General features: G+C 38.7%; 1 protein-coding gene across 1 annotated transcript in view; it reads right to left on the reverse strand.

Annotated features, from left to right (window-relative positions):
• The window catches only part of sntg1 (syntrophin, gamma 1), a 187396-nt gene that overhangs the window by 88624 nt on the left and 72776 nt on the right, over positions 1-25996 (reverse strand). Inside the window, exon 3 of the mRNA XM_055151904.1 lies at positions 5337-5471. Coding sequence (XP_055007879.1) covers positions 5337-5471 — 135 coding nt within the window. The remainder of the gene's footprint in view (positions 1-5336; positions 5472-25996) is intronic.

The following is a 25996-nucleotide window of genomic DNA, read 5'->3' on the forward strand; positions in this document are numbered from 1 at the left end:
GTTTGTACCAAGTGCCATGATATAACATTATAGTATTTTTCATTTAAGAGAGCAAATTTGGACTGTTCTTGATTCGTCACTTGACTCTCCTGAGCTTCAGTTTATTTTGTAATGAACTGAACTTGTCACAAATAGACAGTATATCAAATCTGGGACCAAAGACCAAGTCAAAGGTCGAATCTGTGGAGAGACAAGCACACTCACATCAAGAATATATAACTGGATAATATCTACACTTTAAAACTACAGTATGTAACTTCTTTTGTCAAGAAATTTACTGTGGTAATTCTGTAATCCATTTTGGCGTTTTTCGTTTGCAGGTGTTTTCTTGGGTGGCATTGTTTCTCTATTTACAGTGCAGTTGAAGATGATAAATTTGTCTTTTGGCGTGTTTTTTTTAATTTTTTTATTTTTTTTGCACCTCGTTCTTTGTTTGTACCTCATTTGAACTTGTGTTTGAATTTGTGAATTTGCATCGTTTCTGTACTTGAAGCTGTTTTCTCTAACTGAGATGCATTGGGCCGTTGCAGAGCTTTTGTCCCCCTTAGTCCACCGTAAAAAACAGACTAAAATAAAGCAAGTTTTGTTGTTTTATTGCACTAAAAACTGAGAAATGCATCCTTAATGTCAGCAGGTTTTGTCTCCATGAACCTGACTCTTATTTAGTCTGAGGAGGGCCTCTTGTTTCCATAGAAATGTTGCTCTTTTGATTCATTCAAATAGTAAAGTTTATATCACAGTTGTTTGAAGTCCAAAAAGCCCTATTAAAATATTAAAATACAAGATTCTGCAAAATGCTATAATAACTTGCTGTTTATAAAGTTTCACAAACAGATATTAAGTAAAATTATAGGTCTTGAGGTCATTAATCACCACCATGTATGTCAATGGACATAGTTAACCTGCTGTTGGTGTTGTAAAAGATGTTTTGTTCGAATTGCAATTCATTCCATGTCACTAACATCGTCTGCTCATTTATTCATCAAACTTAACATTCTTAATATGTATGAGATTAATATTTATCAGATTTGTATTTTTATGTATAAAGCTCTTTATAGTTCACTGACGATCCCCAAACATTTCACATTTTACTTTGTGCAGAAATTCATAAATACAAAACTCGTCAAAATCGTAATTTTCATGTTCCAAAATGTGTCACATCAAGAGCTCAGTTTTGCTACGATACAGAGGCTGTAAATTGTGGAGCCAGTTTTCTCATCTGGTTAGTGACGGCAGATCAGAGGCGTTGTTTAAAAAGAGTTTGAGGAAATATTTCATATTTCATGATAATATTTCATAACTGATCAATTGTGAATTGTGTTTCATTGTATTTTAATCCATGTTTGAATCAAATGAATATAATCCATGGTGTTTAAATGTACTTTTCTTTACTTTTTTAATGCTCAACGATAATGTTCAATTTTTAATGTGTTCATAAGGTAGAGGCTTTAATATAAGCCTTTTTTTGTTTTGTTTTTTGGCCTCTTTCGGCACCTACTTTTTTTATCCAGTGTGTTTTTTTATTGTCATGTTATATGTGCAAATTAAATGAATAAATAAAAATAATAATAATAATAAATTAATAAAATAAAACAAAATAAAAAAAACAATTAAAACATTAAAATAAAATTAAATGAATAGGAAGTGAGCAAGGGTGTTCTTCTGGTTCCACTGACTGGTTTCAATTAATTTTGTACTGAAAAAACATCGCCCCTCTTTCTTTAACTCCTGCTGTTTTGGTTTTAAAATATTCGTATTAACCCGCTCTACATGATCCTGGTGTTTTGATTTCACTATTTTATCAGTAAATCAATTCCTAAAACGCAACTCAGCTCACTTAATACTTCCAGCTTCTGTGAGCTTCATTTGACTGGAGCCGAACGCTACTTCCCACTCCTTTAGAGTCCACTCCTTTATGATTACCACGTAGCTGATTAACCCTGAGAGAGCTTTTGAACTTTTAATATTATTTTACCAGAAAGTATGGGAAAAATGAATGAAAAATTAAGTTCCTGAAGCGTGGACTTGGAGGCCACTGCTGAGCTCCATACGCTACAATAATTATATATACGGTAGCGAGTATAGAAGTCTTTACTTGAGGTCAGTTTTAATTAATTTCTTGCTCTGTGCTTGATTATGGATTTACCTTGGACGTTTACAACCGGCTGGACGATTAAAAAATGAGTTTAGTCTGATTCTGTAGCTTTATAACGGCGCTTTATAAAGTCTTTCGAGTTTGTTTACACCACACGAGCTCGAGACACGTTCATGAACTCTTGATCTATACGTGCATCTATACATGTTGATTAACTCTTGCACTTTCTCCGATTACATACCCACTCCACTCCATAACATAGTCAATAGCGTCTCAATTAGACCTTCCCCTCTTTACTTTAGTCACACTTAAAATTCCACACCATGACGACGCTAAGGTTACATTAGCATAACAGTGTCACCGTCCTTTTGGCTAATTACCTTCTCCGCTACGAAGGACCTACTTTTTTCTACCCTTTCCCCTGTTAAGATTTTCGCCGGTAAAACCATGAATAATGCCATTTCGCCAAAGGTCGCGCTCGCCGGCATTAGCTAAGATGTATTAGCGCTAACAGTAATAACGCGGAGAGAAGTTGCGACCTCAGGATTAGTCTCTTTATACAACCTGATTAAGCAGGTCGAACGCCATTAAGCCGGCGCGTTTGATTTACGAGCGGCTGATGCAGTGCGCTCCTCGGTCGCGGCGCCGGCGTTGTGTGCGGGCGGGCGCCGTTATGAACTTCGGACAAGTTACTTACGGTGGAATAAAAGGGCTCTCCTGACACGCGGATGACATCTTGTTCTTGAATGGGCAGAATATCCTTGGCCAAATGTAGTCGGATATTATATGGCTCCTCGTTCCCTTCTTGTGCCAAATAAATCCCGTTCTCCACCAGGAAATTAAAGTATACCCATAAAAAGCCAGATTCTCTTGACTTGTATTTGAGCAAAATTTGTCTCGCCCCAGTTCAGATATTATTATTATACTGTAGGGGTGTAACGATATCCAAGTCTCACGATATGAACTAAGGTTGTCCCGGTCCGATCACGTGATCAGAAATCAGCGCCGATCACGTGGCTGCGGACTCGTGCGCACTCCGCGGTGGGTTTGTGGATGTGGGGGCGGCTGGTGGAGAGAGGCTGTGGGGCTTCTGTCGTCTCATTTTTGTTTGGTAAGATTTTCTATTATTTGGATTTCATAGACGAGCCTAAACGTTTCAAATATAATCACATGCAAACATATAATATCAAATATACAAACTCTAGATTGTGCAAAGTCTAGTCTCAGGTCTGATCTGATTCTGGTCTGGTTCTTGTTTTGTCCAGTTCATTAAGTAAACTAAGTTACACATTCCAAGACCAGACTGTGGTAAAGATTTTCAGAAAAGTTAATAAAATTTAAGTTTTGGACATTTAATTTTTCACACTAAATTCAGCCCAATACGACACATTGAAATCAATACAGTCTGATCCCCCCACACGTCCTGGATCTTATTCTTTGCTCTTAGTTCATTTCATTATGTTTTATAGAAGTATCGGATTGGGACTCGGTATCGGTAGATACTCAAAATCAAATGACTCGGACTCAGGGGCAAAAAAATGTGATCGGGACATCCCTAGTATGAACCTCACGGTACGATATTTATTGTGATATCGTGGGAAAGCTTATGATATGGTGGGGAGGCTCATGATGTAAAAATATCCAAATCTCTCAGTACGATAGTTTCATGATATACATCTCACGGTACAATATTTATAGTGATATTTTGTGGAGGCAATATGTTAATATATGTTAATATGCTACTTTTTCCTCTTAAAATGCCTTGACAAGACTTAATCCAAAGAACTAAGACTTAAAAGTGCTTAGAACTTCTTCTTGTAGTCTGGACTGAAATGGACCAAAGGATCATGGTCTATGTTTTTTTAGCTATTGCTGCACCATAACTCTTACTTTAAGCAAAGAAACTTGTAATTCGATATATTGTGATGGTCCAAGATATTATTGCGAGAACTTTGATGATACGATATGATATTTCGGTTACTGTTACATTCCTACTATATTGTATAAGAAAGTCAGAATAAGTCTGCTGTTTGCATCTAATTAGAAAGCATTTTATTGTCTCATAATCAGGAACTGCACGTAAGCATGCTATTTATTGTTAGCTTTACGTTGAATAACTTTGAACCACTGCAAACCTTTCACAACAGCCGGAAGTGTCGAGAACGTCACTTACGTTAATGCTTTTCTATGGCAAAATATCTGCGGAAATGTCTCGAGTATTTTCCACCAGTTTCATAAATCTGCCTCATCACCAAAACTTCAACCAGCAAGGTCCACAAAGAACATATTCTGTCCATGAACTATCAAGGTGATGAAAAGATGAACAATGACAACGCATAAGTGAACTACTCCTGAGCAAAACTAACATTATGGTCATTTATAAAACATACAGTAAGTAAGACTGATTCTAGAGTTAAAATTAAAAATGTATTTCATGATATAGATATTAGCACAGACACAGACAGATTTATGCAGTTCGAATGCTACAAGTGTTCACAGATTACATGTCTCACATTTAAACTCCACAAATCTCTCTGTCTATGCTAATATCTACATCATGAAATCAATTTTTCATCTTAATTGTTGAATCAGTCTGAGTTAACAAGTTACTTATGTTTTATTCATGACCATAATGTTAGTTTTGTTCGCCTTTAAGTTTTCGTGTTTTTTACCTTGATAGTTGTGGATAAATTCTTCATGGACAGAATATGTTCTTTGTGGATCTTGTTGGATGAAGATTTGGTGATGGGGCAGATTGTATGAAGCCGATGGAAAATATGCAAAACATTTCCACAGATATTTTGCCATAGAAAAGCATTAACGTAAGTGACGTTTACCCTACATCGTGGCACTTCCAGCCGTTGTGAAAAAGTTCTATGAAGTAGTTTTATTTTTTTCTGATCACAAAAATTAAGTACTGCAACTTTAACAGTGCTTTGTGTAACTTTTCATGTGGAGTTGTTATTACTTTGCCTGGAATGTTTCACAGTATGACATTAAACCTTTCAACCTTCATGGAGAAAACTAGACCAAGTTACACGTCAGATCTGTGGAGAGGCGACCCAGCTCACAGTAAAGCTGTAAAACCACCTGTAATGTAACCTAAATGTAAGGTAGAGCTGTTTAATATCATACTGTGGAACATTCAAGGCAGAGCAATGACATCTCCATAGAAACAGCAAGCAAGTGATGGACACCCAACCAAAAAATGACATAATGCACTTCCACATTATACACTTACGCTGGAATAAAAGGGCTCTCCTGACACGCAGATGACATCTTGTTCTTGAATGGTCAGAATATCCTTGGCCAAGTGTAGTCGGATATTATATGGCTCCTCATTCCCTTCTTGCATCAAATAAATCCCATTCTTTGTCTGTGAAGAGAGAGGGGGGAAAAAAATCGTTAATCAGGTCTAAATTAAGTAGATGTGCGATGAAATGTCAGTGGGGATGTACTTGTTATTGAGAGGGAAAACAATACAGCACTTAGAGATGCGATTTTTCATGCTACCTTTTTGTAAATGCTAATATTTGGACAGATTTGCACACGCTTGACATTTAGGTTGTGATTTATGGATTCGAATAATGAGTGGAAAATGTAACAAGAGGTGCGCTGGTGTTACGTGGCCCCCAAGGGTAACTGTGAAAAGGCTTACATGGAAGAGGCAGGGGTCCTACGCAGTGTATGGTGAAACTTGTTTGATGAATTTAATGTTCTAAATGAAGTTTACAATGAAGAAAACCCAATTTGCACATTTTTACTTGTATCCTGATAAATAATGTTCCATCTCATTGTCATAACACAGATTCTGTAGCTCACAAATACTGTTTGAAGTGTAGATTGAAATCCTTTATTTAAGATGTATTCCACTAGTGATGGGCAAATGAGACGGAGCTCTGGAGCACGTCTCGTTCTTTCTGAAACAAATTGCTCCGAAGCACTGCCTCGGAGCTCGTCTCACAGCAGCCGCTCACGTGACCAAAGTGTCGAAGTGTTGGTCCCTCCCCCTACTGCTTCACTCTGCGTGTCAATCGCTTCAGTGTATCGAAGCGTTTCATTGGCTCAGCGAATGTTCCGCTCTGCGATTGGTTCAGAGTGCTTCAGAGTGCACCAATATTTCTTAAAAATGTTGGGTAGTGAGGAGTATTGTGTGACGTTAGTGGTGATTTTGGCGACTTTTGGCATTTGTTTCATTTTTGATGGCTTTTACAAGTGGAAAAAAGCGATCCATGGTTTGTGTTCACTTTGATCTAATTCCATCTAACAAGGTAACACCTATTTTCTTATTTACAGCTGCTATTTATGTTGCTCTTTACATATTATTTTAAATCATCATTATTATTGTTGTTGTTGTTGAGTATGGTGTTTGCTCTGCACACAAGTATTGTCTCACACTAACAATACTTCATCATTGCTGAGACACCTGCGTGACAATGGTTAAATTTGTCCACTAGAGGTCAGTGTTTCTCCGAGGCCTCAGACACGTCGAACCATTTGAGACAATATTGCGACTGAGGTGTCAATGCTTCACGAGGCTCCATTCGCCCATCACTAATTTGCACCATTTATCTTATTATACACAGAATTTAAAGGACACATATTATGCTATGTTCCAGGGGAGTAGTGGTACATGTACTCATGCTGAACCGTATTGGTACGGGACGTTGAGTTCGGTGCAGGGCTGTGAACAAGTGAGTTGACGCAATTTGTGTGTGTCTACACTTACTGCAGACAATGTGGACAAGTTGTTTTCTCTGGCCAAAAATATGAAGATTGAGTAAAACTTGAAGCTGGAACTGTTAGTGCTGTGCTTTACTTTTTGAAAGTTTACAAGGAATTCATTTTTTATAATATTTCATACATTTGTTGCTTATTTGAGAATATTTTATTTAACTTATTAGTATTACCAAGCAGCACTTTGCATTTATTTTATTTTCCCATGTGTATAATGTTAAAACAAATTGCTGGTTTAATAAAAACACAAACAAGAAGCAAATAGTTTTGCATTTTGTTCCCATACTGTACTGAAAATGAACCGAACCGTGATCTCAAAACCAAGGTACGTACTGAACATTGATTTTTGTGAACCGTTACACCCCTACTATTTTCTGATGTTATAGTGTTTCCTCGTCACAAACAGACCTGGAGTTGTGTATTGCTTCATTCACACACATTCAACACACAAACCCTGCATATTTATATCGGAGTTCTTCCCTCAAAAAAAAAAAAAAAAAAAAAAAAAAGCTCTATACACCTTCCCCAGAATCATTTGAATGATTTCTGCCCTGGTATTGACACGACTCAACAAAAGGTTAAAAGCAGCTGTTAACTTGAAAACTACAGCTTCATGACATCACAAGGTCGACCAGAGCATTTTGAGCTTTGAAGATGTAGACAGACTAATACTGCAGGCTTATTCAAACATGTGTGAATGACACAAAACACAACTCCAGGTCTGTTTTTTATATAAAATGGATTAAAATTGAAGTGCCTGTTTCTATTCAAAGTAGGAATTCAATTGCAGACTTTCTGGTGCCCTGAAAAAAAACCTTTTTCTCGATTCAGTTTTGATGTTTTTGCTCTTTTGTATGCCTTGTTGTCTAATTAGCTTTAAATTCCTAATCTATCCTTATCTACTTCACCACACAATTAATTATCCAGCATAGTTCTCATATTACTTCTTGTTGCTCCTGTCTGCAAGCACATATTAGTACCACATCAATTAGTCCAACAAGGTTAATTTTGTCTTCAGTTTTGTTTTCAGATTCTTTTTTTCATACCTGATCGTTTCGACTGCTCACTTTTGTTGCTATGATGTTTCCGATTCGCAGCTGATTTACGCAGGTTTGGAGTTATCTTCAGGCCAAACTCACTGAGGGTACATTCAAGGTTTCAAGGGGGTGCAAATATAATATGCTTCCATTAAGTGGCATTGTTTTAGGCGCTTCAAATGAGGGTGCGAAGCATTTTAAACTGAGAATGCAATGACCAGACACATCACAGCAACGTCACTGTCAGGTTTAGGGCGACAGTATTTGGTAGAGCATTTGTCCGCTGAACTGAAGGTTGTTGATTCAAATCCCGCTCTCGACATGAACGTCACTGTTTGCGCGGTCAGATCCACTGGCCCACAGATGAATACTGCTTTTGTGTCCTTGAGCAAAACACTTAACCTGGCCCGTAGAGTGTCTGCATCTGTGAGTGGTTCCTTGATGTAAAGTTCTTTGCGTGCCTTGACAGTGGAAAAGTGCTGTATAAAAATGTCAAATTTGTATGACAAACTAAACTCTGGTCTGAAAAAATAATCAGCTAAGTCTTGGTACAGCCTTCTAACCGAAAATAACAACATGATGAATTTTGCACCTTTTTGTCAGAGTTTATACCTTCAGTAGACATTTGCTTTTGATTCGTAGGTTCAAAAGAAACTCAAACCAGGCTTTGTATCTGTATCAAAACTGTGCTGAGCTGTTTTTAAGTCTGAAAAAATACAAAATGGATTTAAGCGACACATTTTCAGGAGCCTGTGATCAATACAAGAGTTCATGGTCCTGTTTAGGTGTTTGATTTTCAACAAAAAAATGACAGTGACTGAAAAACTGTTGGCCAATGGATGTGTGTAGAATGGCTCAGTCGTCCAGGCAGAATCCATGGCAATCCAAGGAGTAATTCAAATTGTCAACTGGACAAACTCATTTATTTAGGTCGTAAATGTTTCGCAGCTCATCCAGCTGATGGACACTGTCTTAAATCTGCCTGCAGAGAGGAGCTAACTACATTTCAGAGTAGTTTCAGTGTAGTTAGCTCCTCCCTGCAGGCAGATATAAGGCAGTGTCCACCATCAGTGAAGAAGCAGCTTGGATGAGCTACAAATAAACGTTTGTCCAGTTGACAAATTGAATTTCTTCTTTGTCATGTTGACTAATAGACCTCTATAAATAAATTCATATGGATGATTTCAGACCTGGAATTAACAATCTCTACTGAACAAAAGGTAAAAGTAGTTGTTAACTTGAAAACTACAGCTTCATGACATCACAAGGTGGACCAGACCATTTTGAGCTTTGGAGATGTAAACAGACTAAACACTGCAGGGTTATTCAAACATGTGTGAATGAAACAAAACATAACTCTGGGTTTGTTTGTTTTTTTAATATAAAATGGATTAAAGCTCACAAGAGCATGACCAGAACTGAAGAAGCAGCTGGGATAGGCTGCAAAATGTTTTCAACTTAAATAAACATTTCTCCAGTTGACAAATTGAATTTCTCCTTTGCCATGTTGACTAATGGTTTTATTTAACAGCACGACTCAGCTCACCTGTTATAGTTCCAGCTAAATCAGTTCATTATGGTCAGATTGTGTTAAAATAAAGCTCAAGAGTCTAATTTGAGCAAAAGAGCTTCAGACAGATCAGTGTCCACAGTTAGCAAAGTATCAATTACCACTGGCGCACCACTGTCACACGATGAATCCCCTGTGGTCTCCCATCCATGTACTAACCAGGCCCAACCATGCTTAGCTTCTGAGATGAGACCAGATCAGACTTTAACAAGAAGGTCTGAACACTGACTGTCAATACCAAATAAAAAAAAACTTGTAAGATGAAGTAGCTGCAATAATTGAAAGCCTCTAAACGGACGTGGCGTGCTCGCTCTCCAACCAGCCATTGAAAACAGGCTAATCCGCATAAATTTGCATCTGACGAATCCTTGGCGCCCCTGGTTAATTGCAATGCCTCGCCTGTCCTTGACTTAAAAGGCTGAGAATAAAAGAGCCACCTTCACCTGATGAGACTGCTAATAAGAGAACCAAGTCACCAATGTCAGCATCTCTGTCGCCCGGGACACGCCACTCATCTCCTAACAAGAGCGTCGCGTGCTTTAGCTATTCTCGGAGACAGAGTGGGTCAGACTTGAAGCACATGCAGCCAGTTTATTGAGCATTGGACGTATGAGCGGTAATGAGGGGAGACACAGTGGCACCAGCAAGCGTAGCAACAAGAGATATTAATTTATGCACGATGATGAAATATGAAGCCGCATCCTTGGTCATTAGCAAAGGAAAATGGGGCCATAGAGTGTACATAAATGGGTCAGGCGTGCGTTTGACCCGCTGTAATATCTGTATTCTGTCTAATTGGCCTTGTCTATGAACTTATTTCATTTCAGTCCCAAAGCATCACTGGAGTTGCTACTGGCTCCAATCACTGTTTTCTGTCAACATGCACACTAATGGGGTCCAGAGCTAATATATTCACATAGCATGCAAAATTGCACAGTCCATTAAATTTGAAACGGCATGATTTCCTTTGGGTATGGGAAGGTTATAGGGTTGCACAATATATTTCAATCTATATCGCAATTAAAGGTCCTATATTGCACAAAATTGATTCTTGGGAGCTGTAAGCCATGTTATAAAACTGTTACCTCCTTAAAAACACACCCTGAGTTGTATTTTGCTTATGTAATGTAATGTTTAAGTAAAAAGTGGCAGTTTTCAAGTTAACAACTACTAGGGGTGTAACGGTGCACAAAAATCATGGTTCGGTACGTACCACAGTTTTGAGGTCATGGTTTCGGTACACAGTATGGGAACAAAATAGAAAACCATTTACTTGTTGTTTATTTGTTTTAACATTATACAAACGGGAAAATAAAATAAATGCAAAGTGCTACTTGGTAATAGTAATAAGTAAAATAAAATATTCTCAAATAAGCAAAAAAAATGTATGAAATATTATAAAGAATTAATTCCTTATAAACAGTAAACAACACTTTCAAAAAGTAAAGTGCAGCACTAACAGTTCCAGCTTGAAGTTTTACTAAATCTTCATATTTTTGGCCAGAAAAACAACTTGTCCATATTGTCTGCAGTAAGTGTAGATCTGCTGGCAGTTACAGTGTCAGTGGGTTGCAGAGATTTTGTGCCGACGAAAGGCAAAAAGTGAGGAAAGGGGAGCAATGAATGTAGTTTTGTGAGCATTCATGTGGTTCGGAGGGACATAGTCAAGGCGGGAGGGGGGGGCAATTGTTGTCACGATGGCCTCCCTAACTATAAAGCATTGTGGAAACACTGCCACCCCAATCATAAATAAGGTCCCTCGTGAATATTAAAGAGCCAAGCCTTCCGTGTAGCTGCACATGTAGTGATGGAATGTAAACACACACAAATTGCGCAAACTCACTCGTGCACGGCCCTGCACCGAACCCAACTTTTCATATCAAAATGGTTCGGCATGAATATATGTACCGTTACACCCCTAACAGCTACCTTTTACTTTTAGATCAGTAGAGATTGTTAATTCCAGGGCTGAAATGATCCAAATGATTCTAGTGAAAGTGTTTTGAGTTAAAAAAAAACACAGTGGAGCACTTCCTGTATTACCACATGAAATCACAAGGTGGAACAATGTTTTCTGTTTGAGAAAAGACCTCTAAATATGCAGGATTTGTCTTTTAAACATATTTGAATGACACAAAACACAACTCAATTTTTTGATGAGGTGTGATATGGAGTAAGAAAGCTGTCAAAAATATTCGTGCGCGTAAAACTAGAAATCCGTGCGTATTTGGGAAATCCGTGCATATTTGGCTGTAGCCGTGAATGTTTTAATCTAAACATACAGAGAACCTGATATTTGCTAATTAGCCCTGGGATAACGTTACGCCGGATGTTAGCCAACTGGCTACCACTATGTTATCTAATATATAGGTGCAATTTCCCGTTCAAAGGAGGTGTTTCTACACAATATTATACAGCAGCGTTCGGTTCCCGAATTCAAGACATTTTTACAATAGATTTTAATTAACCCACTTGTTGGTCGCTGTTGTAGCTTCTTGTGCTATTACTCTGTGTTTACCCTCTGCTACAAACTTGAGCTGCGCAGTCATGATCTTGATCGATGTTTCTTCTGCTCGATGGATAATGTCTGTGAAGTGATGACGTATTTTTGACAGTAAAGTTCCGTCTGTGAATTTGTATTCGTACTGATGAAAGCGTAATCGTAAATTTTCATTTCGTGATTGTAATTCATGACGTCGTAATTTTTCAATTCGTATTCTGATGGATAAAATACACACAATATATTTTATGTACGACTGGACTCATTTGAGAGTTTACAAATATTTATTTTATGCGCAACTACAGCCAAATATGCACGGATTTCCCAAAATACGCACGGATTTCTATTTTACGCGCACAAATATTTTTGACAGCTTTCTTACTCCATAGTGTGATATCTAACATGACTTAAAGCTCACAAAAGTCAACTTTGTGTAATATAGAAAATCTTGTAGCTTTAGTTTAGATCCCAAACATGTTCTGTAATTGACTGGATTCTTGTATTGGTTCACATTTTAGTTTACATTTCAATCTTTCTCAAATGTCATGACTTGTTTACAAAGTGCACCGAACAGAATCCTACCTACGCAAATCTAATACTTTACCAAAATTGCAATTCAAATTATTTTGAGAGAGGCTGAGAGGCAGCTCTGATGGATCTAGTTCTGCGAAGAACAAAAAAAAAAAAAAAAAAAGTTTACACGAAACTCCAGCACGGCACGCCTGCTAATGTGAATGTAAACGCCCCCATGTCAGTAGTAATTTGTTTTGTTAAGGACAATTGGATTCCTGTCAGTTCAGTTTTCTCAGAGTGCCACTTTTCTAATACTTAAGTCAGGTTAGCGTGACAAGAAAGCTCTCCAGTGCGCTTCTAGATATAGTTAATGACTTTAAGGTACCTGCTATACCTTCCATACCTTCCTCCATTAGACCTAATTAGCAATCACAATGAAGTCTCTGTACAGTTGCTTTTTAAAATGGAGATGACGTCTGCTGTCTTCCAAAGAAATGACAGTTATAAGAGGTGTTAATCATAATAAGTGTATTTGATTTGTATTCATATTGGAATAGAAGTGCTAAATGGCTTCGTCTATTTGAGGACTTTTATAACTGCTCGTGTGTAATTAGACATAGTTAGACAAATGTTACCAGTGTATATATTTACCCAGGCTTTAACGACATTGGCTTACTTTCATGCACACTGAATACTAAGCCTGCAAAAATTATTTTAATGGTCGAGTAGTCAGCACTTCTGTTTTCCAATTTGTCAACTACTTGAAATATATAGAGTGAATTCTTCTAGATAGAGAAATTGTTTATTCTCTTTTGACATTTCTTGGTGGTACGGTGGCTGAAGTTCTGGGTTGGATTCCTGGATTGCCTGAACTTTCTATTCAGAGTTTGCATGTTCTCCCCGTGCATGATTGGCTTTCCTCCAGGCACACCAGCCCAAAATACAGTACGCACAATAAGATGACACAATCCTCCAGCTATGTCCTGACCAAGCCTAGGAACAAGATCTGGAGTTGGTTCCCCGGGTGCAGCGCTAGAGCCTAATGAGGAGCCCGAGTGGCATTGAAGGATGGGTCAGATGCAGAGGACAAACTTCCTTACATGGACATTAAAGTATACTTTGAAGGGACAGTCCGGAATTTTGGACATAGGAACAGTCTTACCCACTCCACACAACACCCGAAGCAAATCTATTATTACGCCAGACTGTCCATGTCAATGTCTGTGTTGATAGAATAATGTCTGAAATAAAACTAACCTTGCATCGCATGAATCGTTGCATGTTGAGGGACTATTTTCTCAGAAGCAGCTGAATTTTACTTTGCTGGTGAGGCAGGTGCTAGGTGATATCAGTCCGCCGCTGCCAAGCTTTCTATCAGAAAATACAACTTGCTGCTGCTGCTCAGACATAAATCCGTCAAATGCAAGGTTGGTTTTACTTCTAAAATTATTCTTTCGACAAAGACATTCACATCGATAGTCTGGCATAATAATAGACTTTCTTCGGGTGTTTTGTGGAGTGGGTAAGACTGTTTTTAGTGGCAGGCTAACTATGACCATTGACATGCACTAGCCTAGCACCAGCGACCTCTGCAATACAAGGACTGGATGATTTTAAAAAGTGTCTCCACACGTCTCCAACACTGGCTAACTAGAAAATGAGGTCCTATGTCCAAAATTCCAAACTGTCCCTTTAAAGGTTGTTTTAACTTTTCTGGTGGATGCTCTGTCAAATGCTTTTCTATAATTGGAGCATGTTATTGTTTTTTCTGGAATATTTCACAGTATGATATACATTTTTTGTATCTTCATGGAGATCAAACCAGACCAAGCTACAGGTTAGATGTGTGGAGAAGCGACCCCGCTCACAGTTACATTGCCTTTTTCTAGGTCTTTTCGAGCTGTAAAACCACCTGTAATTGAACAAATGAAACGTAGAGCTGTAATGTGTAACTGTGGAACATTCCAGATAGAGCAATGGCATCTCCATAGAAACAAACAAGTGACAGACCCCCAACCAAAAAGTTACATAGTGCACCTTTAACTTAACCATAATAATGCTGCCGATTTTGAACTTGTTTTAGATTGAGTCCAGCAAATACAGCTATGCCTTTTTATTTATTTATTTATTTTTTATTTGAATAATCATTGCACCCCTTAAAGGTGCACAGTGTAACTTTTCTGGTAGGGGTCCGCTACCATGGAGATGTTATCACATTGTTGTTGTTACACACTCCTTTTTGTTTAAGGTCATACACTGGAATATTTATGGAAAAGTAATAAAATTTCCATCGTAACAAGTAGGTGGTGGGTCCTCTTTCAGAAAAAAGTTCCCCAGTGCACCTTTAACACAAACCTTTTGCAAAGCAACAAAACTTTGACTGAACCCGTGTCCTTCTCTGAACGACCCCACTTTTGTTTTGACAAACTTCCAGTAACATCCTCACATAAAGCACATTTATATTCATGGTGTGTGCCGTGTCGGGGCAGATTGCCATTGTTTCATGTTGTAAAAGATTGTGAGAAAATATCGCCCATTTCTCCAGCCTGTGTTGCTTTGATATGATGTTTTCTTTTAGGCTTTACACCGCTTTGTTTTTTTTTTATGATTTCAAACGTGTCATGGAGCCAAAGGAATAATACAGGAAACGTTTATGGAACACAGAGAGGCTTCAGTGACTCACATTGTACATAAATATTCCATTTTAATGCAAAAGAGAAACATGTATCTGTGGCCCCCATATAGAGACATGAGAGAGCGTTTGATGGATGCGGGCTATATGTTATGATTATGAATAAGAACTGTTGCATATAGATGGGTTTATTATGACTGTGGTATAACATCGTCTGTTGTGCATGTAGATGTCATCATTGTCTCCTGTGAGGCAAACAAACAGGGAAAGTAAAGAAAAAGCTGCATATTCTCATACTAAAGGAGGGGAAATAACTGCTACTTCTACTGCTTAAAGATTCTATATTACACAAAATTTACTCTAGTGAGCTTTAAAGGTACATTGCGCAACTTTTCTGGTAGAGGGTCCGCCACCAGCTTGTCTCTAGTGAGATGTTATTGCTTTGCCTGGAATGTTCCATGGCATTCGCCGTCGCAGCTTTGCACCCCCGGCTAAATGGCTGCTTGTCTACTTTGGGTTATTTCCACACCCTCCCCTACCCGGTTGTTAGTCCTGTGGAAATGTTTGTACTGTGTTTTGACTACATGCTGATGTCCTGGAGGTGTTGTTTTTTGTGTACTCATACCATACTATGCCCTGACAGGAGCATGGTCTAGGGGTGGTTCTCTTTTTTTCTCCTCCAAATATCCTCATGTTATGCTGCATTGTTTATTCCTATTTGCTACCTCTCGTTGGGTCCGGTCCATGTCTAGTCTCTCCATGTCATATTGTATCGTGTGTTTGCAGTGTATGGACGGACTTAGGGCTGAACGATCTATCTTTTTGGACTGAAAATCACGATCTCAGACAACACGATTTTGAGAGCATCAAAGCTGCATTTTTTTGCAGTGCTCCTAAAGCCCAATTTTAATGGCGACGTATGGTTCTGCGTCAACTCAATGCACACTGCCGCCGTTGCCTTGGGTCAAGGTCTATGCGCTGCGCAGTAATTCACCACTACAACGCTAGAAGGCAAGGAATTAAACCTGGCATTCGTGTAAAGTTTAACATGAACCATCTCCAGCTCAGAACAGACTCAGCATCAGCAGCACATCCTCAGAACACATATAATCCACTGAGTCGTGTTCTTTAGTTGGACAGAAGCTGAACCACATCAGGGCACAAGGAACAAGCTGTTTTTTACCGCTTATAGTTTATGCAAATTAGCCATGTGCTTTTATGTTTCGTTTCTATAAAATGTAAACAAATGTGCGCAAACGGTCCAGTGTCAAATCATCGGTGCAGGACTCTGGTATGATGTAAGTTTCTGTGATGTTTGCAAATGTTCTTGTGTACTAAAACTTAATTTGAAAACTGAAACCCAAAATCACAATATCTGCCAGAAAAGTCGAAATCCAATTTTTTCTTAAAATCGTTCAGCCCTAGACAGAGTGACAGGTCCAGTTTCGATTCTTTTGTATGTCCAGTACATGTGAAGAAACTGACAATAAAGCCATTCAATTCATTCAACATTCATGACTTTAAACATATCCACATAGCATTTATTTATTGTTTCTGTTGTTCAAAAATACAATAACTCCTTCTGTGAATAGGGATGACACTCCACAGATCTGAACTGTAATGTAATGTAATGTAGTGCTTTGTGATAGATTAGGTTTAATCTATACGGTGGAACATTCTAGACAAATCAATAACATTTCCATAGAGACAAGCAGATGGCGAACCCTTCCCTCAAACTGTTACACTGTGCACCTTTTAGCCATGTTAGAATGTTGCGTTGCACCTTGTGATGTCATGTAGTTGTAGTCTTCAAGTTAACAGCAACCTTTTATCTTTTGTTTATTTTTCAATTGGGGGTGGTCTACATGTATGCCTATGGTTTAATGTTTATCATTTAGCATGTTCAAAAAGGTTTTTAGAAAGTCTGAAAACTCAAAACTGCTCCAACCGAATCATCCCTTTCTGGTTGTATTGTGTTCAAATAAAACTCGGATTATAGTCTAACTTGTGTAACATATCTTCTGACAGAGTAGTGCTTTCAGTTAGCATCACACCCATATCAGTGTACTCCTCTACTGTACGGTAATTGTATATATTTAGAATTGCTACAACTACTGCAACCTGTCATTACTACTACTTTCATCTTCTATTAACTACAGAACTAGTTGCGCTTTTCTCCATGTGCCTGTATGCATTTTCCCTTTATAGATCGCAGGTGCATTCTGTACTCGTGACAAGGGCCCCCGCACTTCAAATAATTATTTTCTATCGCTGTCATATTGATCGGATCACACCAACCTCTTCATTTGAAGTCTTGAAATCCATGTGCTACACTGCGGTGAGGGATACTGCGAAGGGGAGGAGAGGGAGAGAGAGGGAGAGGGAGAAGAAGAGAAAAAAAAAGATTGAGTTAGACTGTGGGGGAGAAAATACATAATGACACAGCTGTCTTTCCACAGCAGAATGGCACAGAGAATTTCAACTGGCTGTTAGCGAGCCATCTATTCCCGTTACAGCACAGGCCCATCACGCAAGCTGCTTAGACAATGGACAGAAATGGACTCATATGCATTTCAATCGGGGACAGAGAGACGCAATCTACGGACGATAAACCCAGAGCATTAAGCAGAAATAAATGATTCATTAACAGAGGTGAGCGCACAGGTATCCTAATAATAAAAGTTTCAATATACAGTCCAATGTGCCAGAAATGTAGTGATAGATTTCCAGCACGGCCGAGGAAAAAAAAAAGCTCCACGGAATACAATGTAAAAGTTCAATGTGACGCCCCCTGGTTCCAACTGCAATATAAGGACTGTTCAAAAGCAGAAATCAATGTAAATTCACGAGGGAGCCATAGAATTGTAATATCTGCCATTTTTGATTTATTTTGTTGGGTTGAACTGGAATGTAATTTGGCAGATTTTACTTGGCTTTCATATACGGATGTATTTGTAATAGCGGGCAATGGAGTAAAATGTCCTTCTATGGGAATGCAACGCCAATACTCTCTCTGGTTTTATGGGACTTAATGGGCTCATTAGACGTGACTTGAACTTTTTTAATGTGCAAATACTTATCTAACCTTCGCAACCACAACTTGGAGATAAGTTTAAAGTTCCCATATTATGCAGTTGACTTTTAACATGTTATATTTGTGGATGGCTATAACATAGACGATGTATAGAAGTGGACTAAGGGAGTGTGAAGTCACCCACAGAGGCTCAGGAGATGAATTTGGAGCCGAGAAATACAATGTAAAAGTTCAATGTGTTCCGGCTGTATATCATGCAAAATAAATGATGTTTTAAACTGAAATGGAAAGGCTACAATTTGATTTTGTAGCAAAAGCCATAGTGAAGCTGTTGAATTATACGATGTGCAAGCTGTTTGTTGTAAATTTCATGTGGTATAAGTCAAAGTCTAAATCTAAGTTTAAACTAAAATGACAAAAGTGATCCAGATGTGTTATATACTGAATATTAGGGTCTGACAGATAAGGATTTTGTTGCGGCCAATATGATACTGATAAAATGGGAGTTGGAGCTGCCAATATAAAAACTGATATATTTAGTGATGTAAAAATTCACTATAAATCTTCACTTGATTATAAAACTTAGGTCTGGCTCTACTGGGTTTTAAATTGGGTTTATTTAGGCTACATTTGTTGTTATTCCTGCCTCTTTACAGTCATATTTAAAGACAGTAGGTCGGCCTAATGGCATTTTTGCATGACATTCTAGCCAGTAAAGAAATTAAGTAAACTACTGCTATTAGTCTTTAGTGGTAAATGCGAGCACGCCGTGGTGATGAATTATACGTAATTGCAGATAATTCACACCTTTATTCACAGCTCATTTACATATCAATGCAGATCCAGTAACATGTACACAGCCACTATAGTCAGAGTAGGCCAATGTAAGAGACAAAAGGCTGTTTATGTGTGGGAGATTGCAGCAGCTAAGTGCTAAAACCGACATATTTGTAATACTCACCGCTCATACAGGCACCTCTCAGATCACAAGTCTTCACAAATAAGTGTCCTTTTAATCCTGACTCAAACGATTGTCCGTAAAATAATATAATAATAATAGTATAAACCAGCATGTTGACAGCAGCTGCGTGTGTAAACAAGCACACGTGAGTGACGCAAGCCTCGGGGCTTCAAAATGGCCACTCATTCAAGTCGTTGGGCCAAGGTCAATGACGCATGATTCCAGATTAGCCTTTAGCCCGGTTAGGTAATTCCGGTGGCTGTGAGCCGACCGAGCATGTGCAGTAGTGTAGGGTGACCAAACGTCCGATTTTCCCTGGCCATGTCCGTTTTTTGCTTCCTGTCCTGGGTGTCCAGGTTTTTTTTTAAGTGATGGAAATGTCCAGGTTTTCATTTCATTTCATTGGGACCATTAAACTGAGCGTCTCTCATAGCGTCTGTGACTCAGAAGGAGCGAGACACAAACAATCGGTCAGTCTGCAACATGACAAAGCACAAATGTGCATTTAACAATGACTTGTACAAAAAATTCAAAATTTTCCGTTCCGTTCCTACCACTGTAGGAGTACATTTTTGGATTTTGAGATTATATCAAACTTTTGCACTGCCTACACCACAGACTCAACCAAAACTAACCCAGGACTAACCTAGGACTGATTCCAGGACTGAAGAGGAGGACTAATCCAGGACTGAATTATGACTAAAACAAGCGTAAACCAGAACTGAAATTGGACTCACTGTCGGGACGGGCTTGGAGGTGACCGCAGGAGAAAGGACCGGCTCAACTCCGCACCTCACGAAGGTAAGTGCCAAACTGCTCGGCGTTCTCTCTCTTAAGTCCAAGATTAGTCCTGGTTTAGACCTGGTTTAGTCCTGACCCACCTGTGTGTAATTACTACCCGCCTGTAATACACAATACGCGCTCATATGCTGTAAAAAAAAAAAAAAAAACACAAAAAAAAAGCATGCAAAATTGCACACAAAAAAAAATCCGCAAAACAGCGAGACCGCAAAAGGTGAACCGCAATATAGCGAGCTCAATGTCGAGGTCCCACCTCCCACCCCCGGTAAGGTGTCCGGGTTTTCACAAACGGAAATATGGTCACCCTACAGTAGTGCTCTTTTCTCCTGCTGCACATGTGAATGCACGCGAGCGCACGCACGGAGCACGGTCTCATGTATCACATGATCGCTTTGACCAATCAGAGCAAGAGGAGCTAGAACAGAGCAGAGCAGAGCCGGAGCTAATGATTAAAAAGTGTTTTTTTAAGACATTTTGAGCTGACAAAAAGTTCATGATCTAAAAATAGGTAAAAATCTCCAACAAATCCAACATTTTTGAAAGTTGTAGGTGCCCTGTCAGCTGAACACTAGCAGTTTGTGATTACATTGTGCTCTATGAGAAAAATCCTTTCTCAGCCCAGGGGATTTTTTCTGCTGAAATACCAATGAATGGACACTATGTTCATTGGAGACAGCTACAAGCAGCAATACCCTATCCAGTTTTTTGAATAGATCCATGGAGTCACTCTGGGGGTGTGTTTAGGGGCAGTACAGCACCATATATTAGGACATGTATCTGTGTGTAAATTGGATTAAATGGACATAATATAGAGAGTCTAAGCTTTATAATGAGGAATCACATCTCCAAAATGGACTATTAACCCATATCTGCAAGATTTAGGTCGATAGCCGATATGTCTCCAAGTGCCCATATCGGCCAATAATATCCACCAACCGATATATTGGTCAGGCCCTAATAAATATGTTATTTATCTCTCAAGTAACTACAAAACAAAGATCAATTCAAACATTATGAGACTTTCTTTACCAGCTATGACCGGTTTAAATGTCCAACCAGAATATGGACTGATCTGATATTTGGAAGCCGATATCTGACACCAGTTTCAGATCAGTCCATCTCTAATTGTGACAACACTATTACAATGTCTACTCACTTTTTCTATTGCTAGGCCCCAGAGACGGTGTTAAACTATTACACCACTTACAAATATAATTGGCTGCAAACTCATTTTAGATTGCCACATTCAGACGCTAAGTGCATCGGAGACAACAGCTGAGACGTGATGACAACTGCTAATCATGTCAGCTTGAGTTTACCTTATAAAACCATCCATACAAAACCAGACTAACTCACTGTGAAAGCACAATACGATACAGATATTAAAAATGTCTGGATCACGTCACACTGTGGGTCCAGACGTAGCCTATATACAACATTGCCACATTTAATTACATATTCTTAGAGGACGGGTAAATTGGAAGAGGGCTTTACACGTAGAACCGCTATTGGACTTTTTAACAACTCACTGTCAGCCCATACATCCAATTACACTGGTTGTCTCTGGCCTTTTGTTCTTATATTCATGTCAGTTCACTTTTAATCAGACGCGACTGCCATTTGACTTCCCAATGAAGCAGCGGTGGAGGAACTACTCTATTTCGTGAAGGTGCATTGTGAATTTTTTCTGGTGGAGCGTCCGTCAAATGTTTTTCTTCACGGAGATGTTATTGCTTCGTCCGGAATGTTTCACAGTATGATGGCAAAGCTTTTTATGTTCACGGAGACCAAACCAGACCAAGTTAGAGGTCAGATCTGTGGAGAGGCTACCCCGCTCACCTCACAGTCAGAGTGCCTGTTTGTTTAGGTATTTTTGAGATAGAAAACCACCTGTTATTGAATAAATATAAGTTACCCAGAATTTAGACCAGGAGCATCAGCAGCATGTAACGTACTGTAGGCAGAGCTGCATACGCACGTACTTTTAAAAGCTTCGATTTAAACTCTAAACTTTTTACATTGTTTATTTATTAATTGTTGATTGGGTGAATTATGTTTTAGATCACAATACAAAGGTTAACAACAAGAGAGTGCTGCTTTAATTAAGCTACTCACCATTTCACTTTGTTTCTCTTCAACCTTCAGAAGCTGTTTTTGTAAAGTTTCTGTCTGATGTTGTGAAGTGTTTTATAATTACCCTCCACGCCTATAAACTTTCTGTAGTCCATCACGAGTCATTCCCCCGAGCTCCTGGATGCGACGCACAGTGTTTACGCGAGCGTAGAAAATCTATTTTGAAAGGGCTCTGGAAGTTTATTTTGACACCGCGTGTTTATTTCCTGTCTTTCCCCTGCTGAAAAGCCTAGAGACGCTCCGTTGACGCTGCAGAATTAGAACTCCAACCTAATTTGAGCGGGGTGTAGCGTCACGACGGCTGTTGGATGCGCGTATGATGCTGTTGGTGTAGATTGACCGACCAGTTAAAATGGAAAGCCAAACCTGCCCGTGTGCTACTCGAGTGCTGTGCTGTTGTGTTTTGGTGTAAATACGGGGTGAGAGCTGTTTAATGTCATACTGTGGAACATTCTAAGCAGAGCAGAGACATATTCATTAAAAAAAGCAGGTGATGGACCCCCAACCAAAAAATTACATAATGCACCTTTAAGTAAAAGCACTGATAGCAAAAAATGGAGCAAAAAATTCTCAGTTAAAAGTAAAAGCATCACGTGGGAAATCTACACAAGAAAAAAATTTAAAAAATTTGCATAGGTTTTGAGATCTAATAAATCTTCAAACGTAGTAATTTTAATAAAGATTTGTACTGACTTTTGTTCAAAAGAAACAACAGATTATTTTCTAGCAGTTTTTATTTCTACATTTTTGTTTGCTCAGATTATGAATGTGTTAAAAATAAACCCTGCAATCTTTTCAGCAGGTCTCAAATAATAATAACTTTTAATTTTCAGTCCTGTTCAAAAATGTGGTGGAGTAGAAAGTGCACATACCTGGTCTCAAATATAGTGAACTTTAAAATGTACTTAAGAACATTAGGCTACTTTACAACAACTACTGCTACTTTTACTTTGTTACGTTTCTCCTCTGCAATAAAAAAGAGGAGCCGTATGTTCTGCTCGGTGCAGTGGAAGATCTATCAGCCCAGAGAAGAGAGGAGGATACTGAAAACAGGTCAGCCCATGGATCTCAATTGCATCACCTGTCTCCGCTCCTCTATTGTTCTTTCCTTGGACCACTTTTCTTGATACAGGCTGTACTGCAGACATTTTGGGCTTTATCAAACTCATTTTTCATACTTCTAACAGCTTCACTTTGTGGATAAAATGTGGACTCATGCAAAGTGGGACTGCAGCAAAAGGTTATTTTAGTAGTTGACTAGTCAGCGGTAATTTTTTCGCTTAGTCCATTAGTCAGATGAATAGTTCTATTGTAAATGTTGATTTTTTTTCCCACATTTAAAACCAAGATCAGAATACAGTGACTGGAGGCTTTTAAATGGAAAATTTTCACAAATAAAGTGTAGTAATGATGAAAAACATAATTTTTTGACATTTTGATTTAATAATGCCTTGAATATATAGGGTCTAGTCCCATAATACAAGTTTATTAATAAAATCTTAGTAATAAAAAGGTATTTTCGTACATGTTTTAGAGTCCAGGTATAGTACAGGTAACAATGATCAGATTATCAGAGGTGGGCAGTTCTCAGTTACACTTACTTATTTTCCGGGCTATTAGGCGCTCTGGATTATTAGGCGCGGAGTCATTGAATGGTCTATTTTCGAACGTTTTTCACAAATAAACCGTACTGGACTTTACACGAAACACAACAGTTAGATGGGTCAGTTGGAGTTTGTTTGCCGCATTCACGGTGACTCTGGGCTTTGTTCAGTTGTGGCGTGTAGGGAGGGTGCTGTCTGGGACCGCTGGATTGTTGGCGTGTTCGCAGTGACTAGAAGTGGCACATTGCACTCGCTTTTTCGGTTCGTTCCTCCATTCCGTTCCTCGTCCACGTGGAGTGATGAGTTTGGCTGTGGGTGTTTTTCGCTGTGCGGTCGCCGTCTGCTCCGTGTGTGTTTGCGTGCGCTGCGGATGGTGTGGCTTTGTAGTTTACTGAAGTCGTGCTGGGACACCCGAGTGGATTTGTGTATAGGGCGCTCTGACTTGTGGGGCGTGCACTCATTTTTTGATGAGGTTGGAGGCTTAAGAGCGCATCTAATAGCCCGGAAAATACGATAGTTGCATTTACTTGACTAACCTTTTAAAGAAACGTTACTTTTCAGACAACTTTTCTAGCTGCATACTTTTACTTCTATTTGCTTATTTTTAGTACTTTTGCTTGAGTAATAGTTTTAGTTACTCTTCCCACTATGAGTAAGTCTACATGTGACAAAATCTTTATGTTGACAATATGAAATAATTTGAATTTCAAATTATAAATCAAATGTCACAACAGTTACTCTTAAATTACCATTTCTTGAGTAGTACTAATTTTAAATACTTAATACTTTTTTACTCTTACTTGAGCAATTTGGACCACTACTTTGTACTTCACTTGACTAATATTATTTTGAAGTAGCGTTACTCTTACTTGAGTACAATTTTTGGCTACTCTACCTACTTATTATTTTTTATAACAGACTAGTCACGATTAGTTGATAAATCATTGTAGCCCTAAAAGCCATATTAAAGAAATGTATTATAATGGGGGCTTTTTGGGCTATTGAAGTTATAAGTTCCATGCTTCGTCTTCTCTTTCATTACTGGAGCTTTTAGCAAACTGCAGAGCCTCCACAGTCAGTGTTTAAGTCGCTCCAGGCTTTAGCAGCAGCAATTAGCCCCGATCTGTGTCTGCCTCCCCTCACAGCTCAGAGGAAGAGTAATATAATACAGCCCAAGCGTACACTGCAAAAACTCAAAGCTAACTAAAGTTAAGATTACACGAATTAAGAAAGTTTGAAGTTAAGAAAGTTAAGTTCAAATAAAATGATCTACCAATGGAACAAGACTTTTGAATTTAAAATATCTAAATTGTAGCAAGATGTATTTTTATAAGAAAAACTACTCTTTGTACCGTATTTTTCAGACTATAAGGCGCACTGGATTATAAAGCGACATATCAATAATGTTGAATTCTCTCATCTATTTTCATACATAAGGTGAATCAGATTGTAAGGCGCATTAAGAAAAACAACCGGACGACACTTCAGACTGATCCCTGAGCCCAGATGTCCATGATTCATTGGCAGATCGTAGCATAATTTGAACCGGTGTTGACTCCCTGTGTTGGTGAATGTGAATAATGAATGTGAATGTGGGTGGATAATTAAGGTTTGCTTTTTTTATTTCCTACAAGGAGGACTCAAATATACTTTCTGTGTTCTACAGAAACGAAACTTAAAAACACATGGCTACTTTACATAAACTATAAGCTCTGAAAGGACACGACTAAAGGACACAACTAGAGGACACGACTGAAGGACAGGACTGAAGGACACGACTAGAGGACAGGACTAAAGGACAATACTAAAGGATATGACTAAAGGACACGACTAAAAGACACGACTAAAGGATACGACTAAAGGACGTGTGACTAAAGGACGTGACTAAAGGACACGAGTAAAGGACACGAGTAAAGGACAGGACTAAAGGATGCGACTAAAGAACGTGACTGAACAACAGGACTAAAGGACAGGACTAAAGGACACGACTAAAGGACGCGACTAAAGGACGCGACTAAAGGACGCGACTAAAGGACACGACTAAAGGACGCGACTAAAAGACGGGACTAAAGGACATGACTAAAAGACGCGACTAAAGGATGTGACTAAAGGACACGACTAAAAGACACGACTAAAGGAAGCGACTAAAAGATGCGACTAAAGGACACGACTAAAGGACGCGAGTAAAGGACACAACTAAAGGACAGGACTAAAGGACAGGACTAAAGGATGGGACTAAAGGATGTAACTAAACGACATGACTAAAGGATGCGACTAAAGGATGTGACTAAAGGACGCGACTAAAGGACACAACGAAAGGATACGACTAAAGGATACGACTAAATGTCAGAATAATTTTATTATCCCATATTTGCAAAA

This window comes from Boleophthalmus pectinirostris, unplaced genomic scaffold (assembly GCF_026225935.1).
Source record: "Boleophthalmus pectinirostris isolate CB_2022bp ecotype Guang Dong unplaced genomic scaffold, ASM2622593v1 HiC_scaffold_16, whole genome shotgun sequence".
In the NCBI taxonomy this organism is placed as follows: domain Eukaryota; kingdom Metazoa; phylum Chordata; class Actinopteri; order Gobiiformes; family Gobiidae; genus Boleophthalmus; species Boleophthalmus pectinirostris.